This window comes from Zingiber officinale, chromosome 10B, assembly GCF_018446385.1.
Source record: "Zingiber officinale cultivar Zhangliang chromosome 10B, Zo_v1.1, whole genome shotgun sequence".
In the NCBI taxonomy this organism is placed as follows: Eukaryota; Viridiplantae; Streptophyta; class Magnoliopsida; order Zingiberales; family Zingiberaceae; genus Zingiber; species Zingiber officinale.
Window position 1 is genome coordinate 96076936 of NC_056005.1, and position 27772 is coordinate 96104707.

At 39.4% G+C, this 27772-nt stretch overlaps 1 protein-coding gene, 1 long non-coding RNA gene and 2 other non-coding genes across 4 annotated transcripts; all 4 read right to left on the minus strand.

The window, feature by feature from the left end:
* Positions 1-346: 346 nt before the first annotated feature.
* Positions 347-2965, minus strand: LOC122029464. The gene is made up of 2 exons (XR_006125066.1): positions 1838-2965; positions 347-772 (listed from the first exon to the last, which is right to left on the minus strand). It is a non-coding gene; the product is annotated as an uncharacterized LOC122029464 (long non-coding RNA).
* Positions 1339-1478, minus strand: LOC122030741. Its single transcript, XR_006125587.1, has one exon. It is a non-coding gene; the product is annotated as a small nucleolar RNA snoR138 (small nucleolar RNA).
* Positions 2385-2491, minus strand: LOC122030733. Its single transcript, XR_006125582.1, has one exon. It is a non-coding gene; the product is annotated as a small nucleolar RNA Z152/R70/R12 (small nucleolar RNA).
* Positions 2966-6226: 3261 nt separating the features above from the next.
* LOC122029463 (ADP,ATP carrier protein 1, mitochondrial) lies at positions 6227-10224 on the minus strand. The gene is made up of 4 exons (XM_042588452.1): positions 10101-10224; positions 8355-8842; positions 6958-7329; positions 6227-6673 (listed from the first exon to the last, which is right to left on the minus strand). Exons 2-4 carry the CDS (start codon positions 8823-8825, stop codon positions 6377-6379), a joined length of 1140 nt encoding a protein of 379 aa, XP_042444386.1. The 5' UTR covers positions 8826-8842; positions 10101-10224; the 3' UTR covers positions 6227-6376.
* Between the last annotated feature and the right edge of the window lie 17548 nt (positions 10225-27772).

The following is a 27772-nucleotide window of genomic DNA, read 5'->3' on the forward strand; positions in this document are numbered from 1 at the left end:
AGAGTCCTCAAAAAAATTATGAATTTTGTCAAATTTTCTTGTAATTTTATGTTTATATTTATAAAAACCATCATGCATATCTTATATATTCATTGATTTTAGCTAAACTTCAAAAAGAAATTAAACAATATATATAAATATAAATGAATAAATTCAAATGATCAATTAGTTTACAGTTAAGAGAGAAACTTTTATCCAGTCCTCACTTTTGCTCTATTTTTCATATGGATTCAATTTAGTGTCATAATAGAATCTAAATAAAAGATAAAATAAAAAAATGTCAATTATAATAAAAAAAAATTATTTATACTTTAACAAGAATTTTAAACAATAAACATAAATAATCTCTATAAAAAGTAATTATATATTATAAAAAATTACATATAAAAACAGAAATATCTGTTATTCATTACAAATATTTACAAAAGAAAAAGCACTTACATAAGAAGCAAATTACAATTCAATAAATCATGAACAATAAGAGACTATCTACAAACTAAGCAGGGCTACTCCAGCTCAAACAATTGTACTAGTGTCACTGTAGAACAACCTGACTGAATTGAATATTGAAGATCAATAATCATATAATCAATATATTGATAGATCACGACTCAGAGATAATAAGATGTGATCCAAACCACCTCTGCAAGATCACAAGTTCACCTACAGAAGAGTTGGGCCAGAAACACCAACTTTGGATTCCTCTTGCAAACGAAGAAATTGCCACAAAACATTGCTCAAGTTGAGGTTTTGGGACAGAGTGAGTTTGCTTCTATCGTATGTATTTGAGATGAGAAAAAAAATAATTCAAAAGACAAAAATAGAATTAGAAAAAAGTTGAAAATTTGGAAAAACCAAAAAGGCAACAATAAATGAATACTGCAGAATCTTGGCCAAAACAAGAGATACTAAAAACATGAATACAATTATAAACTAATGAAACAAAGAGCAACAAATGATACTACAAAATCTGAGCTCTAAATCAGTAAATAGTAACATGTTGGATGACTACTGGCAGCAGAATAGCAAATTAGTTTGTGCTGCAAGGGAGTTCCCCAATTCAATCTTGCACAGATATGTAGGGCAATCAAACAATGGATCTTGCTCGAAAGCGTCGGTGCTGTGCATCAAACTATTAATTTGTAGCTTTCAGAAAATGTATAAAATGCTTAATCCACAGAGAATAGTGGTTAATTGATAAATACCATATTAATTCTTAAAGAAGAAATTAAAATAAGACAAGGTCCCTGAATTGAAGATTAGTCCAAATAATTAACTAATCTCCTTAGGTATCATAATTAACTCAAATACTTGTGTTGAAGTAAGCAAAATCATTCTAAATATCTGAAGCCATCTAAGAGAGGAACAATTAAATAAAAAAATTCCTTTCACTAACAATGATTCATGTTGTTCTATGCCACCGTCTGAACTGTATGCACACCATTGCAATTCTTGCATCCAGTTATTCAAGAGGCATTTATCAGATTTTTATGGATGAGACCGAATCAATGAATCATGGACAAAAGCAAAAAAAGAAAAGGAACAGCAATCAGCATCTCAAAGACAGACAGAAGAATATATGGAAAGGAAGGCAAATAATAATAGTGTTTGGTAATTAAGGGCGGCACAAAACAAGTTCATTTGTGCTGCAAAGAGTAACTGATACTGATTAGAGCGTCAGTACTCATGCATCAAATCAAGTTTGGGAAAATATTTTCTTCACCTACTTGTGCAGGCCAACTAACTATAATTGATTTAAGGAAAATAAAATGTCTCGTTAACTAAAATAAAGTATAATTTATAACAACAGCATAAACTTCTTAAGCAACAAACTCACATCAATGTAGGTGACGGTAATGGTATGTAGCAGTGTTGGGTGAAAAAGGACAGCACAAACATCAACCTATTAGTGCTGCAATGCTCATCCCATAATTTATTATTGCACAGAAAAATTAAGCAACCGAACAATGGATTTTGCAAGGAGCCTCAGATGTTGTGCCTCAATCCAACAAAATTTCTATGAACAACTTGCTCTTTACCTAACATTATTAGCACAAATAGTTGGATTTATGTCAGCTTCCAGCAATTAAATGCTAACAGAAATGGCGCATAATCTCTTACTAAAGAATCATTTCACGAATAATTGAGCAGATCGGTAATATTTCATTATCGTAAACCAGATGGATCAACACTATTAAAAAAATACTCCTCGAATCACTGCCAAATCTCATCAACGTAATTCTAAAAAAGATTTTCACATCGAGATAATGCATGATCAATAATCGAACTAGAATTATCTGGAAAAATATTATATATATATATATATATATATATATATATATATATATATATTTCATTCATCAAGACATAGAGGAAAGAACTTGTGAGCTCAGTGGAAGGAGAAGTCGTATTAATGGTGAGAAAGGCTCACGGAGATAACAAGCATGCTATCGCCACTGCCAACACCAGTTCCTAAACTCATCATCGCGTCAACTGATTCTTCTTTCGCTGAATGCAGCATAAAAAACTCTTTTTTTATGAGAACAAGGTAGCAAACCGATGAATCAAAAAAGACAAGATCAAGCATTGTAGCGAAATCGACCTTCGAATAAAGCCTCACCTATAGAGGAAAAACAATAATTATGGCTTAGAAAAAAAAAGTAAAAGACATAGATAGTAGGCTTCATCGGTGTAACAACAATGACAGGATCGTAGATCGGAAAGCCTCACTAAATCGACTAACATATTTAGCCAGCAGACAAGGAGGAGAAGTCGAAATCCATAACGCCACGGGCAAAATAAAATACACGGGAACCTACCGCGACGAAATTAAAACAGGAAAAATCAACCGGAGGGCAATCGGAGGGAGATCGGAACCCTAGGGCGGCTCACGTCTTGTATCAACGAAGGCATCGAGGGATCCTACATCTGCTCAATTTATAGAATTTAGGTTGTCGGGCAGTTGCGGCGGGTGAAGAAAGCGATCAGATTTTAGGGTTTCTAATTTTCGGGAAGATAGACACATCTCAACCGTCCGATGGAATTTTAACGGCCGCATAATAGACGCATACCAACCGTCTGATAATAGAAGAGAGCACAAAACGAACGCCACCTCGTGACATGCACGTGTAGTTTTTTCGATATAAAAATTTGTTGATCATTTCGGTGGATTTGATTTGTACGATTTCTATTTTTATTTTTAGAAAATGAATATTTTTTTAAAAAAATAATGTTTAGTTTATATTTTTCATATTTATTTTTTAAAATAAATAATATTTTTTAAAAAAATAAAAAATATCTAAAAGTCATTTACTATTTTTCTTTTTTAGAAAACCTACGTTTTCTAGAAAATAAAAATAGAAATACGCAAACCAAAGCATTTGTCAAAATTGAAAACTCTTTGCATTACTCCAACTTTTATTTTTTTTTTAAGTGGAACTCTAAATACTTTTTAATTTTTTACATTTTTAAGGATACTTATAAAAAAAATTAAGATGGGTTAACTGCCCCATAAAAGTATACGTGACTTGGTTGCGTGTGTAATGAATGTATGCGGGTAATAGACTCTTTTTCATACAAAATTGATTTCATTTTTTAGATTAAATATTAAATTGATAAGAATAAATACTATACTTAATCTTAGTCAATAGTGGCTCGAGAATAACGGACTCATCCTTGTAAAAAATTAATTTAATATCATACTTGATTTTAGCCAAAAAAAATCGAGAAAAGTATGATTTCTAACATCGTCTGCCCAAATTATTTATAAAAACTTCTCTACTTGCAATGTTGCAATTAAGACGAGACTATAGTTTAACAAGTGAGGCAAGTGTCTCAGGCCCAAAAAAATTCAGGACACCAAATTTTTTAAAAAAAAACTTATAAATTTGATATGTTCATGAGCCTATTTTTAAGAAGCCTATGAGTAATAGTTGATAAATGAGTCATATCTTAATTTATATCATAAATATCCTATCTTAATTTTAAACGTGATTATATAGAAAAGAAATTGACATATTTTAAAAAAAATATTAAATAAGAGAGAAGAAATCAACATATTCATAAACATTCACAAGCTAAAAAGAGGGAGAAGTTTATTTCTTTTATCCAAGAGTTAAGAAAATCTAGATTTGATTAAACCTTGGTTGAAGTTTAACATATTACAAGTGAAATAGGAATTGAACTCATTTTCCGAGAAAAGCGTATTATTAGAAGAAAAGGACAATTTAATGAGATTAACAGTGAAAAGGTACCTCAATCTCATAAAAATCTTTTCGAGTTAATTACTTCTTATTTATAATTGATCAAACTCTTTCTTCACTTCAAATTCGGGTTGAGCAATTTCAAAAGTACGAAAAAACCTTTGAATTTTTATTTAGTTTGAAGAAGTTGTAGCCTATTGATGACGATGATCTCTTGAGCTCATGTGTCAATCTTCAAAATTCATTAACACATGATAGGCGTTCCAATGTTATGAATCAGATTTATTTCTAGAACTAAAGTCATTACCTGGAAAAGCAAAAAGAGTGATTGATGTGCTGAATTATTTGAAAATAACGAATGGTTGTTATCCAAATGGTTACATCGTATATCAAATTTTGTTGACTATACTAGTTACAATTGCATCTCCAAAAGAAGTTTTTTCAAGTTGAAGTTGATTAAAAATGATTCGATCACAAAAAAAGACTAAATGTATTAGCTATATTATCTATTGAGAAAAAAATTATTAAGAAAATTGATTATGCAAACTTAATTAATACTTTTAATTCAAAAAATACAAGACAAATAATATTCAAGTGACTATGTACTAGTTTAAAACATGAATTTTATATTTTGTTTAGATTTTTTTTATTTTTTTAGTATTTGACATTATTTTTGATGATATATTTTGTCTGTATTTAAAAAATATATGAATATTAAGCACCATGTTTTGTGCTCGCCTCAAAATTTGTACTATGTCAATTTTAAGATATGAGACTAAAGAAAATTCTAGATTTTTAATTAATTAATAAAAAAATTCTTAATAATACGCCACACCTGAGATCTCTTATTGACTATGCTGGAATTATATATTTGATTAGTGCGTTTATGAAAATTATTAATAAATCTTAAAATTGATTAATGCGTTTATGAAAATTACTAATAAATCTTAAAATTATTTTCGATGTGAATAAAAATTACTAATTTCATTTTAGGCTTACCGAATTTAATTAGTAAAGAAGACATATTCTTAATAAAATAGTAACATATCTAATCTATTAATAAAAATTGATTACTTAATTCATCTAACAAAAATTACTAATAAACTCAATATTTAAATATCTGGAAAATAAAAAAAAAACAACAAAAAAAAGTATATGCTGAACCATTGCCAGCATCAATTCCTACATTGTTTCAAGTCTTTTAAGATATTCATGAATGATCTCCATGAATATATTTTTATGTTAAGTTAATGGATTTTTGTTTTGCTTTCTAACATGTTAAAAAATTTAAAAATAGTTTGTTTGTATTTAGTAGAATTTTGTTGTTCTTATCTATTAATAGGGGTGTAATCGAGCCGAGCCGAACTCTTGAATGTTTGAGTTTGACTCGTTTATAATCGAACCGAGCTCGAGCTTTATTTAACGAATATATTCATAACTCACGAGCTTATTCGAGCTTAAACGAGCTTAATAAGTATAAATAATAAATTCAAATATTTATTAAAAATTAAATTATATATTTAGAGAAAATTATTATATTCTTATTAAAATTTATAATTTTATTATAATAAATAAATTTAATATATTTGTCTATATTTTTCATAAGTAGAGTGTAACATCTATAAATTTAATATCAAAACTATTATTTTTTAATTTAAAGTTGATTCATGAGCTTAACGAACGTGTTCACGAGCTAACGAGCCAAGTATTACGAAGTTTGAGCTTGATTTGTTTATCTTAACAAACCTCATTAAACAAACTTTTATTGAATCGAACTTTAAATAGCTCACGAGCGACTTGATTCATTTACACCCCTATCTATTAAAAGGTATTGAGATTAATCTCGTTGTTTAGCTTAATGAATTATTTAAATTCGTTCATTTTATTGCTCTTATGGGTATTGAACAAATATAAATATCCTCTTACCAATTCAAACACTATACTTTTTGAACAAATAGACCGAGCAAAGAATCTCTCAGTGCACAAAATGAGCAGCAGGAATTTGCAAGAATTTAGTAATAAAATTAAAGAAACAAAGTTTTTCTCAAACCTTTTGCAGCAAAATTGACAAGTCTCGCAGTAGAAGAAAAATTGTTTGAACTGAGAAATAACAAAATGGCAATAGGAACCTAAACTATGTTTTTTCGTCGCCATCAGTTGCCAAGTGACATGCATTAAGCTCCCCCGGAGCCATACTTCTTCCCGAAAACTATCAGCTGCAGCTTGTCGTAGCCAGCAAGGACACCGGCACCAGCAATGGCACGGAGAATGTTGGCACCCGCACCCTTGAATAGAGATTTTGGGCCCTCATTCTTCAGAATTTGGCTGAATGCATCAAGGGAGCCCTTGTACTTGACAGCCTCTCCTGAGGTCATCATCATCCTTCTCCGAACTGTGTCGATAGGGTACGATGCAAGCCCGGCACCGTTGGTTATCACCCAACCGAGAGCAAAGCTAGCAAAGAAGCTATCCTGTGGAATGATTCAGCAGCTTAAAGACAGGTCCATATATGCTCATCAATTCTTAATAAAATGGCAATTTCACTAGGACATATACCCGACCATGTTAAAACTGTGGTATAAAATGGTCCAATTTTGCTATGATTGTGAAGTGAACGAGAGGTGAACTAGAAAAATTTGCAAACTCTTGAAGACAAGATGAAATTTCTAATTCTGGAATCTATATACTAACGAGAGGTGTTAAAACTTGCAGATTCTTTACCGTATGCATATAAAATGTAACTCATTCATTGTACCTGTAGTTCTCCGGTGAGAATCACTGGCTTCAGTGAATCATACAATCCAAAGTAAAGACCACGATAAACTATGATTCCAACACATGAAATGTTGAACCCACGATAAAGGCCAGCAATGCCATCGGACTGCAAAGTCTTCCTGTAAACATCAATAAGACCGTTGAATTGTCTTTCTCCACCTTTTTTTGCAGCTTTTGAATCATTTGCTAAACGAGTTCTGGCATAATCCAGGGAGTAGACAAAAAGCAGAGAAGAAGCACCGGCAGCACCACCAGAAGCAAGGTTTCCACCAAACCATTTCCAGTACCCATCCTTGTCTTTCTTGAAATTGAACATCCTCTTGAAGTAATCCTTGAAAGCAAAGTTTAAAGCCTAGAAAGACAGCAGAAGACTGTAAGCATAGCCAAACAAAAGAGGGCAAGATGCAGATGTACACTGAACAATCCAAGGAAACAGTTGTCAAATTAGATAACTAAACATGAGGCAATCCACTCAGATGGGAAGAGATACAAACTATGTAAAGAAACTAACAGCTTTAACATGGAGAATATGTTATAGGATTCAATTCTTTGCAAAGAGATGGCGACTAGCAATCACATGAACAGATCAAGATGTTATAGCTGGTTAACTGAACCAACCGAGAATTATGCAGGGCAACCATACAAATATAAAGAATTGGATTCCACACATACACAACAACTATGTTAGACTCAAACATGTATCCAATATGAATCTCAGCATTTGTCATGTGATTTTTTTTCAAGATGGGGGCATGAGGATAAGGGTCAAAACTTAGAACATAGACAAAGATACACAAAAGATAATAAAAATAAAAATAAAAATATTAATATATATAGCATATGGATTTGAAACAAGATGGAGTCTTTTGGACTAATAGTTTAGGGGCGTCTTGAAAAATTCTAATAATTTGGCAGACTTTCCAAAATGTTCCATATTATAACTCTAATCAGCTAGCACTTTCCACCATTCCCTTGCAATCCTTATTTTCCATCTACAAATGTGAGACATCCCTCAAACAGCTGCTTAGACTCTTTTTTCCATAATTCTACCAATTTCAGTTCAATATGGGTACACTAGATGCATATGTCAAGTCCAAGCTAGAGTGCAACAATACACAATATAATTATAAAGAAAAGCCTTTGCTGAGTTGTGGATCAAAGGGAGAAACATAAAGTGTTGTGCAATCCTTATAAAATTGGGAGGTATTGTATCCAAAGAGTGGTAAAAATTATCATTACATCAAATGGCATTCAAGTATTTTTGTTTATTTATAGAATTTTGCAATCCTTACAAAATGTTATGAGACACTCTACTACAGGTGAACAGAGCCACGCTACTACAAGTGAGCACAGACAATATAAGTATACATAACTAACCTGAGTTGGGAAGTAACGAATGACATTTGCTGTGTTGCCTCTCCATAGTGATGCAAAACCTTCATCTTTCATTGTCCGTGTAAAGCAATCTGTTATACCCTTGTAGGGTTCGGAGAGGCGACCACTCTTTATCATCTCATCTTGGTTCTGAATTAGAAGTTTCACACGCTCAATGGGAGCAGCAGCTGTTTTGGAAACAGCTGCAGAGACTCCACCCATAAGAAAATCTATGGCAAAATTTGTAAATCCTTTTTCTGAAGGTGCATTTGCAAGGATAGGCGATGCAGATGACAACATTGCAAGATCACTGGTAGCTCTGCATGCAGATAACACTGGACTTTGAAGTCCACCATTCATGTGGTTTGCAGTTGAAAAATGCCTCTCATGTACCAAATGTGTAAGTCCAGAACCAATGTGGAATTGGCGAACATTTTTTTGGGTGACAGTTGGATGGTTAACTTGATCAGCCATTACGCTAATAACAAAGTCTACATAAGACACAAAATAAGCTACCTCAGTATATAGTGAATGATAAACATGTTAATCAAATTAAAAGATGGCAAAATGAATCTTAAGAATGAATTGCTACAAATTATGTAAAAGCACAATTCTGCTAAATGGCATGTGATATAGGCAATATAATCAACATGCCATGAAAGAAGTTTTCTCTTAGTTGGAACAAGGGATATAAAAAGTAGAATAATCTTCCTTAGAGTGGATGCTAAGGAAATGTAATCACAACTATTTAAGCACAGCTACCTGTATTCAATCCCTCTATCAAACTATATAAGAGTACAAGAATATCACACTAAAAATATTCAAATAGTTTTTTAATTATGTTGGTTACAATAACATCTGCAATCCTATATCTCTATCATACCATCAATTAGAATTATAATAAAAATTATTTGTCATCTTCCAATATACTCAGTTCTCTCATTCTATTACCTACTAGAGATATACCTAATACTTTTAGGAAGTATATTGTAGTTTATCTTTCAATACATCCTTCTTAACATTCAAGTCTTCAATATACTAACTTTCTTAGTATATTTTGTAATTGTCCAACACAGGCCCACGAGGAAGACTAAATAAAACATGTTTATTTTTTTTTTCAAACAAGAATCAAGGGTACATTAGGATCATGACATATTGAAATACTTCATTAGCGTGTAAACAAAAAAATATAGGATAGTTGTGAAGATTAACAAGGGGCAATATTTAGATGCCTTAACCAAACATGATAGACAAATAAACTACAATGAAAAAAAACACATTAGCAGTAGCACAAAAATGCAAACCAAACATTGTATAACAATGAGAGGCAAAAAAAAGAGGCATGTTTTAACTATAAGTAGATTCCAGATATAACGAATGGCATGTCAAACTTTTTTTTTTTTAAAAAAAAAAGGCTTTCAATAAATCTAACCTGCAAGATACAAGCCCTAGTCTTATCAAAGAGTTAAATTACTAGTCCAACTAACAAATCAACAGAATACATTGATGGTGGATCAACTGGATGGAGGAACAATGAATCGCACCAAAAAAAAACAAAAAAAAACCACGAAATCTCATAAACACAATGGAACAGATCCAGATTATCACGCAGTTTGCCATAAGCTAAAAAAAGGACGATCTTTGTAGCAAAGAATACAGTTTAAATCAAACAAACCAAACACCACGAAACTAAATCAAAACATAACGGAATTATAGAGGGAACGGGAGAAGAAGCAAACAATTTACCACCTTTCCAAATCAGCGACAGAGAAATGCTCCTCCGTTTCTCTCCTCCTTTCAGAAGAAGCAATCGACCAAACAGGAAAGAAACGGAGAACAGCAAGGGAGAACGATGAAATTGCGAGAGCACAGATGGTTATATTTATATGGGCAGTCTAGGGTTTCTCCTTCATGCGATACGCATCCCGGCCGTCCAATCCCTGCTTTTCTCCAAGCCTGATTTGGGATCCCAAATTTTCCATTTTAAAATTTGAAACCTCGAGCGGATTTTGATCAAAGGAAAGTGTCCGTTAGGAATAAAATTGATATAAATATTTGATTTATATAAGATATTTTATGAATTCGATAAATAAATAAATAAATACTAGTCATTACGGATAGAGCCGTCAATTTGGGTTGGACCCGTCGGATTGGCCCGTCCTGTCAAACAATTTAAGTGGGTTGGGTTAGAATTTTATCAACCCAAGTCCGTCATGGGCCGACTCTCCTAGGCCCGCTATCCGCGCGGGTCGGCCCGCTCGGCCTAGGGTTGACCCATGGGTTGAAAAACACATGTAAGCTAAGTTGTAGTCTAATTTATTATCTTTCTTTGTTATAATTTTGAAATAAAAATAATACTCTTCATCCAACATAAATAATCGTGTGTTCATTTATATTTAAAATACATATTTAGGTATACATTTAATTGTAGAAAACTTTTTCGAAGTAAAATATTGAAGATATGAAATATTTTTTAAAAAATTTTTGATGGGTCCGTGGGTTGGCCCGTCAAACCCGCAACCCGCCTTAGAATGGGTTGGGTTGGAAATTTCCCAACCCGTCAAGTTGGCGGGCTAGCCCGCCCCATCCCGCCAAATGGTTAGCCTGCCACAAACCGACTCGTCTCGTCACGGATTGACCCATCTGACGACTCTAATTACGGAAAATGAGCACATATATTAGAAAAGATTCTTACAGCCTCAAGCTTACCATCAAAACCAACTTTTGAACATAATGTGACCATGACAATCACAAGTATACATGTACCAATCACAAGCTTACATCATACAGTGGTAAGCAAGCAACACAATGCCCACCTTCTATATCCACCGATCACATACTTAGACCCACAGGGCGATATGCAAACAGCACAATGCACACAATCTTACACTACACGTTACTAAGCAATCCACACATGCACAGTACAACAAGCGAGCACCATGGACTGCACAAGCTACACCAAAATCAACGGACGACACAAGCACCACCAAAATCAACGGCCTGCCCAAGCTCCACGAAAACCAACAAGTCGTCCGTATTTACAACATATCACATTGCACACTACAACCACTACGGTATGCACAAGTTCATAAAATGATACACATGTATTTGGATCTTTCGTAGCATCCTATCAACATCAGGTAACATCTTCTCATAACAACACTTGTTGCGGGCTTATCATAAAACATAGATCATACTATAAACTCCAAGATGTCAGACCTTCATTCACCGGCTTGCACCTTTGTAATATTAGCCAAGAATGTGAAATGGTTCCGCCACTGAGTTAACTTCATGAATTATCTCTAACTATCTTTTCACCTTGTTCCAAAGAGCACATGTGATAGGGCACTCAAAGAACAAGTGACCATTCGACTCATCTTGATATTGGCAAAACATACAAGTTTTGTTCTCTCCATATGGCAATCTATCCGCCGTTTGTAACTTCTCATGCGCTAGTAGCCACACAATGAATCAGTGCTTTGGCATAGTCTTTGGTCTCCATACCACGAAGGCCCAAGTTACTGATGGCCCCCTTGGTTTGAAGAAGTCATAGGCGTTAGCAACCCCTTTCTTTTCACACACAAATCATTCAATTATCTTCATGTTTGCCTCCCCAATACCTTATGAACCCCTTTGAATTTTGTATCGAATATCCATAAATGTTTCAATGAGAGGCGAGTCCGAAGGTCTTACCTCCCATTGCAAAAAATTCACACCTTTGATGTAGTATTGGTGAATACATCTCACCCATACTGAGTTCTTCTTTGATTGAATCTCCCATAACATTTTGCTTAGCAAGGTTTCATTCCATACATGAAGATCTCGAAGTCTATATCCACCATCTTCTTTAGAAAAGTAAATTGTAGTTCATGATATTAGGGGAAGCTTCAAAGATCACACAAATATCCTACACATAGCCTTTATCTTCTTAATAACTCCACTAGGAATAGGAAGCATAGTGACCTAATAACACTCTATTCCTTTAAGCATCGATCTTACCAACTCTTATCGGCCCGCATAGGATAAGGAGCGCTTTGGCCAAACACCTATCCTTCTCGTAATGGCATCAAGCAAAGGCCCATAGTTAGATATTCTCGATTTCTTTGTCGCAAGTGGAATGCCGAAATATCGAAAAGGAAACTTACCCTCTTGGAATCCAATAATCCGAATCAACTGAGGGGGCGTTTGGTTCTTTCCTAGGAATAGGAATCGAAATGGGAATCATTGTATTGTGGAATGAGAATGAGTATGAGCATAGATATCACTCTTAAAAACAATGTTTGGTTAGTTGCATATTTTCTATCGGAATAAATTAAATTTCCTTTTTTACCCTTAAAGAAAAATAAGAGAAAAAATTAAATGTGAGAGAAAAATATGATGAAAGAGAATGATGAGAGAGAAAGTATGATGAGAGAGAAAGTGTGATGAGAAAGAATGAAGAGAGAGAAAGTGCGATAAGAGAAAATGAGAAAAGAGAGTGTGATAGGAGAGACAATGATGAGAGAAGATGAGAGAGAAAATATAATGTGAGAGAAAGTATGATGGGAGAGGATGAAGAGAGAGAAAATGTAATGAGAAAAAATGAGGAGAGAGAGTGTGATGAGAGGGATTGAGATGAGAGAAAGTATGGTGAGAGAAAGTATGATGAGAGAGAAAGTATGGTGAGAGAGAAAGTGTGATAAAAAAAATGAACAGTGAGTGTGATAGGAGAGATTGAGAAGAGAGAAAGTATGATGAGGAAAAAAAAGGGTGTGACAAGAGAGATTGAGGAGAGAGAAAATATGATGAGAAAAAAAGAAGGAAGCGAGTGCGATGGAAGAGATTGAGGAGAGAGAAAGTATGATGAGAGAAAAAGTGTAATGAGAAAAAAAGGAAAGAGAGTGTGATAGGAGAAATTAAGGAGAGAGAAAGTGTGTGATAAAATGATGAGAGAGAACAAGGAGAGAGAAGTGATATGAAAGAAAAAATAAATAAATATATTTTGATATTTGATATTAAGGGAGAAAATTTTAGTTTTAGGTCAAGGGTATTTTTGGAATAAGGGAATATTTTGATTAATGAAAATAGGGTAATGAATCATTGAAGGGGAGGTACATGGGAATGAGTCATTACCCAATTTCAAGGATTCATTCCCTTATTTGTATTCTTATTCTTATAATCCAAACATTAACAATAGCAATCAATGATTCATATTCCCATTCCCCACTCCTATTCCCCTAAACCAAACGTCCCCTGAACCTTCATATTATTGTTGGGATTGCAAGGTTGCAAACATAGTCCCATATTGGAAACACATGGGAAAGATCATGAGTTTATAAGAGAAAAGATATCTCCATTGGCATGAGGCCTTTTGGGTATAGCCCAAGAGCAAAACCATGAGGGCTTAGGCCTAAAGTGGACAATATCATGCTATTGTGGAGATATTTAAATTCTTTTCGATCCTACAATTTATATTAGAGCCCGGACTGCCAGAAGGTTTAACCGTCGACTGTGCACAAGAGCTATGGTATGATTGAGCCATATGGGTACAATATTGACTTCGAACAAAGAAAGTAGGAGCTTCTATGTTCGGATCAAGAGAACCAGACACTAGGTAGGAAGTCCTAGTTGCGATTAGGCAAGGAAGTCCTAGTAGGTCGGGTGGACCGAGAGGCAGGAAGACCTGGTGGGTCGAGGATCGGACGTGGGAAGCCTATGGTACTTTGTTTGAGGGGGGATTGTTGGGGTTCCAAGGTTGCAAACATAATCCCATATTGGAAACACATGGGAAAGATCATGGGTTTATAAGAGAAAAGATATCTCCATTGGCATGAGGCCTTTTGGGTATAGCCCAAGAGCAAAACCATGAGGGCTTAGGCCCAAAGTGGACAATATCATGCTATTGTGGAGATATCTAAATTCTTTTCGATCCTACAATTATCATCAATCCTTGCCATATATATGTATGATTCTCGTGGATTTGCTTTCAACCGGACTCCTCACCAAAACACTATAAACAGACTGCTAACACCTTGATCAAGTAGTCGGCGTATGTAAAGTGTATGATACCAACCTATTTGCACATGGGATGGAAGAGAAAAGAGGGCTTCAAAGAGGCCACTTGCAATATTCTTAACAAGATTCAATATATAAACCAAAGAGTAAGGGTGATAAGGGGTTACCTTACCTTAATCTGTGATGCCCGCTAAAGAAGCTATAAATGCCACTTGGGCGGGGTCCAATAAATATTCCAATACCAATGATAAACGTCTGGCCAACACTTTAGCAATCACCTTGTATAACACATTACAACAAGTGATAGGTCTGTAATCCGCAACTCTAGGAGCATGATCCATTTTTGGCACTAAGGAGATTAAAGAATGATTCCACTATTTAAGCAATCACCCTTCTTGAAAGAACTCTTGGGCAACAACAATAAAATCCAGACCAATAATGTCTCAAGTAGAGGTAAAGAACTTTGCCCCAAAACTATCAGAGCTCGGCGCCTTATCATGTCCTATGTCGTATAGTACTCCTTTGAGTTCCTCCACCCCACTGGCTTGATCAAGTCTCTAACTTGGATACTCATTAGCCTCCATCAGTGAAGTCATTGTTGTCCATAGGGGTATACGTCACCATTTGCCTAAATAAATCATGAAAATAGTCCACAAACTCATCCGCCACTTCACTCATGCTTGTCATTTAGTCCTCATTACGTTTAGTGAGCATAATACTAGCATTCCTCTTGTTATTCCTCTTCATCACATCATGGAAAAATTTGGTACACTTATCCACACTCCTCAGATAAATATGCTTAGCCTTTTGTTGATAGAATTGTTTCTCTGCCTTCGCTAAAAGTGTTCTCTTCTTCCTTATTTCTTCATAATCTGAATAGATGGTTCATCCCACTAGAATACCATGTTGCAATTCTTCCAACTCTAATTTTGTTCTTCTTGATTTTTTAGAAATGTTACCAAATTGCTCTTTGCTCAACTCTCTCAACCTATCCTTCAAATAACATAGTTTCTCCATTAGCATAAATTGAGCATTAGTATTCCCCATAATCGGCGCCACCTAGGACTCCTCCACCACTTTCTTGAAGTCTTTATGTAATGACCACAAATTAAGAAACTTGAACGACCGATTGAGTGTATGATCCTTTAGAAGAGTATATACTATACCACATGAATGATCTGATAATCTTCCGGGTGTCGTGAACTCCACACAAGTATCAAAATCTATTATCAACCAAAAATAATTCACCATAGCTCTATCCAATTTACAGGACACCGTACCGTTGGACCTGCTAACTTTAAACACTGTACTGCATTCCACAATCGTATACTTGAGTAAAAATTTAAAGATCTCACATTTCATAGTTAGTGATTAGAGACTCCATGTCTGTCTTGAGTTGATATAATAGAATTGAAATCCCTCATAATCATCTATGGTTTAGAGATAATCCCACCAAGCTCCGTAAGTGCCTCCCAAATGACCTTTGAGCAACAATAAAATTAAGCCTATAAACAAATGTTACCCGATACCGAACACGACAATAAATAAATTGTTCAGTTGTCATGATAACCTCCATATCAACCCTCTATAAATTCTAAAGGAGGAATATATGACCATGGTTATACATATCAAAATTATGAACATGCCCCATACCTAAAACCAATCGTTGCATAGTTGTGTTAAGAGAATTCCCCACTAGCTTCGTCTCCAATAATGTCATCACCTGAATATTCTTTTGCTTAAGGAGGTGTTGTATCCTCTATGTTTTAGGGACTTATGAAAGTCCTAATGTTCCACGTGGCTATCTTCATTTGACACATCTTGGTTAGGCTATTCAAATCCATAATTGTCTATCACTTTGAAAGGTCATAGGACCTTCATTCATTTTTATGTCCACCTCTCTATTACTCATATATTTGGCCAAAGAGGAAGAAGAAATAGAGCCTAATATTACTGATATGGCTAAAGAAGATGGCGCCGAAGACTTGGATGGCATTGATGATGACGTATAAGCACCTGAGCTATCTGAGACCTCTGGAATAGTGGACAACCCCTCATCAATTGATGCTTCTTCTTGTGGTACTTATTGTGGTGGCACCTGCACTGCCCTCTGACTTTCTCCATCACAATCTTGAGGAGGTTCTACCGCTACAGAAGTAGGACTGTGCACCAATTTTCATGTCATTCTATGCATCCATAGCCTCTACATTATGCGAATGCGGATGTTGTTGTCCCGTACGATTTCGATTCTTGTTCTCCTTCTACGACCATCTGCTGATTGAGACCTCAGACTCCTAGGTTGGGGAGCATTTAGATCAGTTTGGGCACCTCCACTGCAAATTTCTTTACGATGGTCAATCTTCTTACAAACCTCACAATATTCAAACACTATTTCATAAATAATTTTGAGATCAATCTACACGTCAGTAGGCAACATGATTGGTACCTCATAAACCCTATCCCCGATGATCGGAACCTCCACCAAGAGGCGAGCATACTCCAGTTGATCCTTTGATCTTGTCAAGTTATCCGTGTATAAGAGTTTTCCTACCTTCGAACTAATCATACTCAATACTTTCTGTAACCAACAATTCGGCGGTAACCCATGAATTTGGATCCAAGATGGGACTAGTCAGCCACCCTTATGGAAGAGAGAACATCTTGGCATAATCTTCAAAAAAAATATGATCCCCAAAAGCAAAATAAGGTCCTCCTTGTAAGACTCTATCTCAATCATTTTTCGTATCAAAACGATAGATCATCCACCTACTTTTGTGCATGAAGAATTTGTAGGGAAGCTTCCGTTGATTGGTTATTGTAAAGACTCCATTTCTTCCAGGATGTTGGCCCATGAAACAACCAACAAGATGAAACCCCAGAGTGTCTTCAATGTCATCAATATCATCAAAAATTGAAAGATAGTCTCTTGCCTTTAGCTTTGTATTGCTCCAAAGACATGGCTGGTGTTGACTTTCAGTTGTTCCTGAATAAACTTTGCCCAATACTTCTTTTAAATCAATTGGGTAGGATTGGCATCAACTCCTGCATCGTCATTGGCGTTTAATGGATTAGCTTTCTCCCTCAGTTGTACTACTTCTGACATGGTGTCATCCACATTCGGTGACGAAGCTACATTAACAATAGCTACACCTTAGTGAGGAGGCACAGATGCCTTTGGAGCCAAGTCATGTGCTACTAAACCACTAGCCACATCTTCAACCGTAGCAGCAACTTGAAAGGTCATCTCACCAACCGAAACCACTCCATCACACATGTCCTTCATACATCCTTTATTAAACACATTTGCCATCAAGTTAGCCACCACATCTTCTGATCCTGTCCGAGCGCTGAGTCGACGGACGCTAGGGACGTGGCACGCTCCGCTGTCTCCGACTAGTGGTGTAGATCTCCGGTGAACCTGCAAAGAAGCCGAGCCGGGAGGGGTTTCCCGGCGACGGCCCTCCGACTCTCAAGTCAGGCAACGAGAAGTGAGAGAGGCAACGTAACTGTGGCTACAGTGAAGATTTGCACATACCTTCATCGACGTCTGGGGTCCTTATATAGGACTCCGAGGAGGCACGACACGCTTCTCGATGCGTGCACGCTTCCCCAAACATATCTTAATGAGCCCATGTTAGAAAAGTACCCCTGGCGCCATTCCGCAATCGTCCGAGCATATCTCGGATGTGACGGTAGAAGCTTCCGCCGTATGATCCTGTGTACGGCTCGACCGCCATCTCTGCTGTTTGTCGGCGACAGACGTCTCGAGGATGATGTTATCCCCCGTCTCCTTTGTCCTCTTGCGTTCCCTATTTGTTCCAGGGCCGAGCGGTTAGGTCGTTCGGCAGGCGTATCAATTCTGCCGCCGGTTGTAGGTATCGGTCCGACCGAGAGAACTCCTGGTCGTATGCTCGGATGAGATTGCTCCTGCCTGTCTTTGTTGCCTTGCGCCCTGGCCGAGCGGACTACCCGCTTAGACCTGAAACCTTATTACCTTGAGCATCGGAAACTCGACCCCTAGTCAGGTTGTCTTTCATTCGGCTCGGAGGATGGCCTGCTTCGTCCGGTCGGCCGAGTCTCAGGGTTGAATCTCTTGACTCTTGACCTCCATGTGTCGTTGACCTTCCACCAACGAGGGTCCCCCGTCCTTACCACCGGATCACATGCCTCCCCTTCAAGTCTAGTCGAAGGAGGCGCTAAGTCCGACTAACTGGACTGCCGGTCGGCCGGAGTGACACCGCTTTGCCACTTTCTGGAATGTTCCTCCTCGCGGTCGTTCGGCTTCTTACTGCTACTGGCTTTGCAACCGCGTCGACGGTCAACGCTGACGCCCTTCGGATCTCTTCGGAATTCGTGCAATCTTCTCCATTAAGACCGAGCACGCGCGCTGCGCGCCGTAATAATGCTCATTAAATGCGCCCCTGTGGCATGGTGCCACGTGGCGCCTCCGCTTGCGTCATCGTACGGCTCGGCGACGTGTCCGAGGGGACATCGGCGGTTTGAAATGAACGACCCAATGTGGGCCTCGGTTCTTATGACCTGCATCCGACGGTCTAGGCCGATCGGGCCCGACCTTATAAAGCCTTCACCTTCTTCCTCCGCCGCACTCTTGCCTTCGCGTGTCCCGCAGCCTTCTTCGGTGCTTCAGCGCTCCGGCGACTCCGATTTTCCGTTCTCCGACGATTCCCTGCCTCCTTCCTTCGATCCTCAGCTCCTTTGTAAGGTTCTTCCGCCTTTCTTCCTTTGATTCCTATGTTTTCTTCGTGATGTTGGCCGCGTTTCGTCCTTTGGTTACTGCTTTGCTCCTCTTCTCGCTTGTGCATTTGTTTTCCCTTTTGATTTCTGCTTCCTCCCTTGCTCTGGCGATGGCGAGCTCCTCTCAGCCTACGGACCCGGCTCTCGGCCCATGGTATACCACCATGGAGTCGCGGTTCGATCGGCGCGATGTCGAGAGCCTGTTTAACGCTTTTGATATCCCTTCCGACTTTGAGCTAATTTTACCTTCACCTTCCGCTCGACCGCACAAACCGTCGAGCGGCACCTTTTGTCTTTTCCGCGACCAACTCGTAGCCGGTCTGCGGTTCCCCCTCCACCCCTTCATTGTTGAAGTTTGTAACTTTTTTGGCATTCCGCTCGCCCAACTGGTTCCCAACACCTTTCGCCTCCTGTGCGGGGTTGTGGTCTTATTTAAGATACACAACATTCCCCTCCGCCCAGAGGTCTTTTATTATTTTTATTATCCCAAGCAGTCACCTATCTGTTTCAAGGTCGGCCCGACTCAGTCTTTTTTGATAAGTTGCCCTCTTCCAATAAACACTGGAAGGAGAACTTTTTCTACCTTCGTGTTCCTGGGCGGCTCTCCTTCCGTACGAAATGGCAGGTCGGACCGCCCATTTCTCTCGAGCTGAAGAAATATAAGACCCGACCGGACTATCTCCAAGTAGCGAATCTACTAGCCGGTCTGAAGCTCGACATTAATAAACTTCTACCTGAAGGAGTGATGTACATATTTGGTTTGAGTCCGAGCCGGACCCCCCTCCCGAACAGCTTCGGTAAGAACTTCACTTGTACATTTGCCTTGAGTTCTAACTGATTTCCTTCTCTTTTCTTTGTAGCGAATATCGTAATGGAGTCGGTGCTGTTCAGGATTTCGAAAAAGAAAGCGGTCGCGCTCGAGGCGGCAGCGGCCAGGGAAATGGAGGAATTGGGCATTGCTCCGGTCGGCTCGCACGAGGATGAGAGTGAAGCGCAAGCAGGCGAGTCGGCCACTCAGGCTTCGCCTATGGATGCCGCTGCCGGTGCAACTTCCAGCAAGGAACCGGCCGTTCGGGAGGAAAGCTCTGATCCGGAGGACGAACTACCGCTCGACAGGAAAAGGCGACGAGTTGAGAAGCCCCTCCGTTCGGCAACCTCCGCAGTGCAAGCATCTGAGCGGACGGGCACCGCCTCTCAACGCGGCAAAGAACTATCGGTTGAGGCTCTCTCCTCCGACCGGACTCCCTCTCAATTGGAGGTGCATGAGGCCCCCATCGAAGCGGTTCCGGTTGCCTCCCTTCCTCATGCACCACGCCGAGTCCTCCGCTCGGGCATTTTGTCCACCCTGTCCAGCCCGGCTTCCGATCCTTTGGTGTCCACTCAGACGACTCCGGGCCAACGCCGTACGGTTAGGGCTACTCTGTATCTCCCTACTGAGGCTTTCATGGCCGAGTTTGATCGGCCGACGGCCCCCGAGCATATGATCACTATGAAGGGGCCCCTCGCTGAGATGTGGGCGGACACTCGGGCCCGTGTGGCCATGATACCGCTCGACAAGCTGGCTGACAGCCACATGCAACAGGCCACAGGGGTAAGCTTTGTTTCTTCTTTATGTAGTCTTCCTGATCGGCCTTTTAACCTTTCCGTGTACATCAGCGATGGGTGGAAGAGGTTGTTGTCTCCAACCGCTTGGCAATGGTGGAGGACGAGCTGAAGAGGCTGAAGAGTTAGGGTGCCCCGTCGTCTTCCCGAGGCCCTTCTTATGCCGAGCTGCAGAAGGAGCTCGCCAAAACCAAGGATCTGTTAGAGGCCGAGAGAAAGAAAACGGCCGACCAGGCTTACATGTTGGACCAGCTAGCCAAAAAGGTCAAATCCTGTGACCGCAAGATTGAGCTGGCCACCACTCAGAAGAACACCGCCATCGCTGATCTGGAAAAAAAGAATGTAGAAACCCGAGCTCTGGAGCAGCGTGTAAATGAGCTAGCCGAGCTGCTAGAAGGCGAACAGAAAGGCCGCTTGGAGGAGGTGACTAAGCTCAAGGACGATTTGAAGGACCTGCAGGAGGCTCTTGATGCTTCCCGTGTTACCTTCAAGGAGTACCAAGAGGCGGAGCCGGGCCGCGTCGCCGCCTTGAGGCAAAACTACATCCGCTCGCTGGAGTTTGTGGAGAAGGTGTGCGACCGGCTGGTCATCGCCTTCAAGTTGGCCATCACAGCCACGGCGGATTATCTGAAGACCAAGGGTCAGCTCCCCGAGTCCGTCGTCATCCCTGCGACGGAACATGCAGCGCTTCTCACTACCATCCCAAAGCATATCTTTGACTTCCTTGAATGAAGTATTTTCAGTAATTCTTCCGATCGGCGAGTCTTTAATTTTCATGTGGCATCTGTAACTTTTAAATGCTAATTTTAAATGAATGCCCGCTCTTGCTGCGTTAGCCTTTCCTTTCGAGTGTTCCTTTTGACTATGCCGACTGGTCGCTAGACCTTTTTCCCGCAGGGAATTTCTTAATTTCGCCGTTCAATTAAACGACCTCCCACTATGCCTGGGACTTCAAAGTTTGTCGCAAGGGTGTTTGTCTTTACTATGCCGATCGGTTAAACGACCATCCACTCCCTTGGATTTCTATGAGCTTTTCGCATAATGTTTTTCTTTACTGCGCCGAACGGTCAAACGACTTTTCACTTTGCTTGGGATTTTTATGAGTTTGTCGCTGGAGTATTTTTCTTTTCTACGCCGATCAGTCAAATGACTCTCCATTTTATATGAATTTTCATATAGTGTCTCGCTGAAGTGCTTCAATGCGACACTGCCTCGTCTGGGGGGTTTATAGTTGCCAATCCGACTCAAGAGTTTAACGTCGCCGCTCGACGGTCTTCAAGTCGAGGGGTTTATAGTCGTCGATCCGACTCTAAGATTTAACGTCGCTGCTCGACGGTCTTCAGGCCGGAGGGTTTATAGTCGCCGGTCCGACTCTAAGATTTAACGTCGCTGCTGGACGGTCTTCAGGCCGGAGGGTTTATAGTTGCCGGTTCGACTCTAAGATTTAACGTCGCTACTCGACGATCTTCAGGCCGGAGGGTTTATAGTCGCCGGTTCGACTCTAAAATTTAACGTCGCTGCTCAACGGTCTTCAGGCCGGAGGGTTTATAGTCGCCGGTTCGACTCTAAGATTTAACGTCGCTGCTCGACGGTCTTCAGGCCGGAGGGTTTATAGTCGTCGGTTCGACTCTAAGATTTAACGTCGCTACTCGACGGGCTTGGCTCGGGGTGGCCGCCACATAGCATAGAGGAGGCTTCGTTCCTTCCTCCACCAACTCCTCCCACAGACGGCGCCAATTTGATCCTGTCCGAGCGCTGAGTCGACGGATGCTTGGGACGTGGCATGCTCCGTTGTCTCCGACTAGTGGTGTAGATCTCCGGTGAACCTGCAAAGAAGCCGAGCCGAGAGGGGTTTCCCGGCGACGGCCCTCCGACGCTCAAGTCAGGCAACGAGAAGTGAGAGAGGCAGCGTAACTGTGGTTACAGTGAAGATTTGCGCATACCTTCGTCGACGTCTGGGGTCCTTATATAGGACCCCAGGGAGGCGCGACACGTTTCTCGATGCGTGCACGCTTCCCCAAACATACCTTAACGAGCCCATGTCAGAAAAGTACCCCTGACGTCATTCCGCAATCGTCCGAGCATATCCCGGATGTGATGGTGGAAGCTTCCGCCGTATGATCCTGTGTACGGCTCGGCCGCCATCTTTGCTGCTTGTCGGCGGCAGACGTCTCGAGGATGATATTATCCCCCATCTCCTTTGTCCTCTTGCGTTCCCTATTTGTTCCAGGGCCGAGCGGTTAGGCCGTTCGGCAGGCGTATCACTTCTGCCGTCGGTTGTAGGTATCGGTCCGACCGGGAGAACTCCCGGTCGTATACTCGGATGAGATTGTTCCTGCCTGTCTTTGTTGCCTTGCGCCCTGGCCGAGCGGACTGCCCGCTCGGACCTGAAACCTTATTACCTTGAGTATTGGAAACCCGACCCTTAGTCGTGTTGTCTTTCATTCGGCTCGGAGGATGACCTGCTTCGTCCGGTCAGCTGGGTCTCAGGATTGAATCTCTTAACCTTTGACCTCCACGTGTCATTGACCTTAACAAAGATCCTCCATCCTTACCACCGGATCATCTTCCATTTTACCAAATTTGCATTCTCCAAATGATTCCTTTGTTTAACTTAAAAGGAGAATATTTTAATCCCTTTTCTTTTTCCCCATTTTGATGTCCATGTGGTAATTCAATAATTGGAAATGACAACCCAATTCAAATGAAGAAGTAACGTGCAACTATCAATTTAAAATCACCGTGTAAACAAAACAAGTGTTACTGCTAATTATCAAATCAGAAAAGCAACCTAAGACTTCCAATTAAGAAACCCTCCAATTAAAGCCAATATCCTTTGGAATTAATGCCCATTAATATTGAATATTATTTCAAAAGTTTCCTTCTATGCAATGTGTTGGCCAGAAATCACATGCTTTCTTCTCCGATGTGTCCTCCGTCAATGTGTGTGGTAGTAAATATTTGACCAATCAAAATCTCTTCGTTTGGGAACCAGGACAGAAGAGGAAGCAAAAGAGGAAGAAAAGTCGAGGAGAAAATTGAGGAAAAAAAAAGGAAGAAAGAGGGAGGAGAGAAAGAGATTTACCAAAAAAATGAACGGTATCATCAATAAGAAAACAATCTTTATGTCAGAGAAAAATACTCCGATATCACCAATAGGATGCTCTCTCAATGCCTTCCAACTCCACCCAAGAACCATCATAGAGAGGTCATCCACTATGGGAGGACGACCGCCTCCAAGAAGACGCTTCTTGAGATGCTAATAGAGAAGAAAGACTCATCCAAGTCCATTGGAGAAGGAGTTCGGCGTCCTTACCAACTTCTGACCACCCTTTCTCTAGAAATTCTAGAGAGAAAGGAGAGTTTCTCTTTCTATACTAGAAGGGAAAGATATGTCTGACTAAGATCTCTTTCACGATAATACTATACTAGTAATCACAGAAATAGATCAATATATTATAAAATGTTCAACCCTTTACAATCTCGAACATACAATCAAAGGCACACATAATATGCTAGAACATAAGCTAGCATCCTCTAGACATGAGGTGTGAACATTGACAAGTCCATGACTTTTGTTGACTCACGTATAAATCCAAAAGACAAATGCAATGACATGCAACATAAATCCATCAAACCAATCTGCATGTGCCACCAACGTTAAAAGTTGCTCAAGCCATGCATGTGCCACCCACACATCAAATCAACTCAAACCTTGCTTGTGCCACGGACGTAAAATCTGCTCAAGCAACAACATGAAATCAACATCAAATTGAACAGCAACGCGGACTACTCCATTCGTCGATGAAATCAACGTCAAATTATATAGCAATGTGGACTGCTCCATTCGCCGCACTATCTACACCATCCTCACAATCTGTTCCGTCCATGCTTTTGCCTCTAGAAGACCACCCAAACAGAGATTAACCCTTTCAATTTTTATATAAGTCCACAGAATGATACACATGGATTTAGATATTGCACAACATTTTGTTAACATTAGGAATCATCCCCTCATAACGACATCTGTTGTAGATTTCTCACAAGACATATATCATACTAGAAACTCCAAGATATCAGACCTTCATTTGCTGGCTTGTACCTTTGTAGTGTCGTCCAAGAATGTGAAGGGGCTCCGCAACTGAGTTAGCTTCATAATTTATCTCTAACCATGTCCTCACCTTGTTCCAAAGAGCACATGTAATAGAGCACTCAAAGAACAAGTGGTCAGTCAACTCATCTTGACATCAGCAAAGCATATATTTATTCTCCACATATGACATTCTATCAGTTGTTTGTAGCTTCTCATGAGTAAGTAACAATAGAATGAACCGATGCTTCCATATAATTTCCGGCATTCAAACCAATGATGCCCATGCCACCTCAGGACCTCTCGACATAAATTGACCATATGCATTTACAGTCCTACTTCTTCCCTCTACAAACCACTCACCCATCAACAATTTTGCCTCCCCACTTCCATTTGTAGCCCATTGGATTTTGTTCCGAATGGCCACAAGATGTTTGATAAGAGGAGAGTTCGAGACTTTGACCTCCCATTGCTAAAAATCAGTCCCCTTGAGATAATAATGGTACATCCATCTTATCTATAGTGAATCCACATTAGTTTGGATCTCCTAAAGGGTCTTGCTAAGTAGTGTTTCATTCCATGCATGAAGATTATGAAGTCCATAACTACCATCATGTTGAGATAGATAAATATTAACCCATGATATAGGAGGATGCTTTGAAGACTACACAAGCGTACGACATATGACTTTGATCTTTTTAATGATACCATTGGGGATAGGGAGTATAGAAAGCCAATAGCACTCCACTTCTTGAAGAACCGTTTTAACCAACTCCAAGTGCCTCACATATGATAAAGTGTGCTTTGGCTAAGAATTAATCTTCCTTGTAATAATATCAAGAAATGGACCATAGTTCGCAATACATAACTTTTTCGTCGCTAGTGGAATCCCCAAGTATCAGAACGGAAACGTTCCTTCTTTAATCTAATATGGTGAAGCAATCAGTCCTTCATTCTATCATCAATTTCCGCTATATACATATGAAACTTCAATAAATTAGCTCATAGTCCTGCTTCATTCCAAACAATTCGTTGATACTTTTATTGAGGACTCATCCACTCGGGTAAACAACATTAAATCGTCGGCATATGCAATATGAGTGATGTCCACCTCTTTACACATAGGATGGAAGTGAAAAGAGGGCAATAAGGAGGCAACCAGCAATTTACGTGATAACACTTCTCTGCATAGACCAAAAAGTAGGGGAGATAGGGGGTCACCTTTCCTTAGATCGTGATGCTCACTAAAGAATCCGTAAATACTGTCGTTTAGAGAAATAGAATAGGAGGTCATTATTACACACTCTCAAATCCATCCACAATATCATTGGAGAAAAACAAAACCAACAAGGGCCACTATGAGGAAGTCCCAATCTACCATATCAAATGCTTTTTGTAAATCTGCCTTGATCATACACCTCGGGGAGATTCTTTTACGTGCATACTTCCATAGCAACTCCTGAGTGAGATTAATATTGTCACCAATAGATCGTCCTTGAACAAAAGCCGCTTGCGCTGGATCCAACAAGTCCCTCAAAACCCTTGCTAGCCAACTAGCCAGTACCTTTGCAATGACATTGTAGAAGACATTACAATAGGAGATAGGCCGGTAATCTGAAACCCTCATGACATGATCCACCTTTAGCACCAAAGATATCAATAAATGGTTCCATTGTTTGAGTAGCTCATCACTCTAAAAAAATTCTTGAATTGCTGCGATAAAATCTGGCCTAACAATATCCTAAGATGAGATGAAAAACTTCACTCCATAACTATTCGGACCCGGTGCCTTATCACTCCCAATGTCATATAAGGCTACTTTAATCTCCTCCACCTCCATCGGCTTGATTTTAAGTCTACAGATTGGCTATGAGTTATCCTCCTTCCGGGAAGACCACCGCTGTCCATAGGATCGCATGCCACATTTTGCCCAAGTAGATCATGAAAGAAGACCACAAATTCATCTGTCACTTCACCTAAACTTGATTTTTACTCCTTATATCTTTTTGTGAGTGTGATGATGGCATTCCTCTTTTTATTCTGCTTCACCACATCATGGAAAAAATTAGTATACTTATCTGAGCTCCTTAAGTAAACATTCTTGGTCCGTTGTTGGTAGAATTGTTTCTCCACCTTGGTAAGAAGAATGGTCTTCCTCCTTATATCATCATAGTTTATGCAAATATTTCTTCTACTAGGATCCCTGTCTGTATCTTCTCTAAATCCGCATTTGCTCTTCTCTCCTTTTCCGAAATGTGCTCAAAATGATTTTTATTTTACTCCCTCAATCTGTTGTTCAAATGGGTCAACTTTACTTTAAGAATAAATTGAGCATTCCTAATAACCGATGCCAACCATGAGTTCAACACAAGTTTAGTGAAACCTTCTTTAAGTGGCCACATATTAAGGAACTTGAATGGGCGATTTGGAGGTCAATCTTTCTCTAGAGTGTGCATTATGGTGTTAGAATGGGCTGATAGACACCCGGACGTCGTAAACTCTATATAAGCATCAAAATTTGACATTAACCAAAAAGAGTTCACTAAAGCTCTATCCAATTTATAAGAAACTGTATCATTGGTCCAAGTGAGCCGACATCCAAAGGAGAGAAGATCCACCAAACCGCATACTTGAGTAAAAATTTAGAAATCCCATATTTAATAATTGGAGGCCGAAGAGCCCCCTTGCCTATCCAGTGATGATATAATAGAGTTAAAATCCCCTAGAATCAATCATGGCTCCGATATAGATTTCCCAAGGTCCATAAGAGCCTTCCATAACGGCCTCTGAGCAATAATTGAATGAAGTCCATAAACAAATATTACTAAGAAATCCCTCTTGAAAATCTGACACCGGACCCGACAATGAATGAATTATTTGGTTATCGAGAGCACATCCATATTAACTCTGTGAAAGTCCCAAAGAAGCAGTATACGACAATGATTAGACATATAAAAATTATGAACATGCCTCATACCTG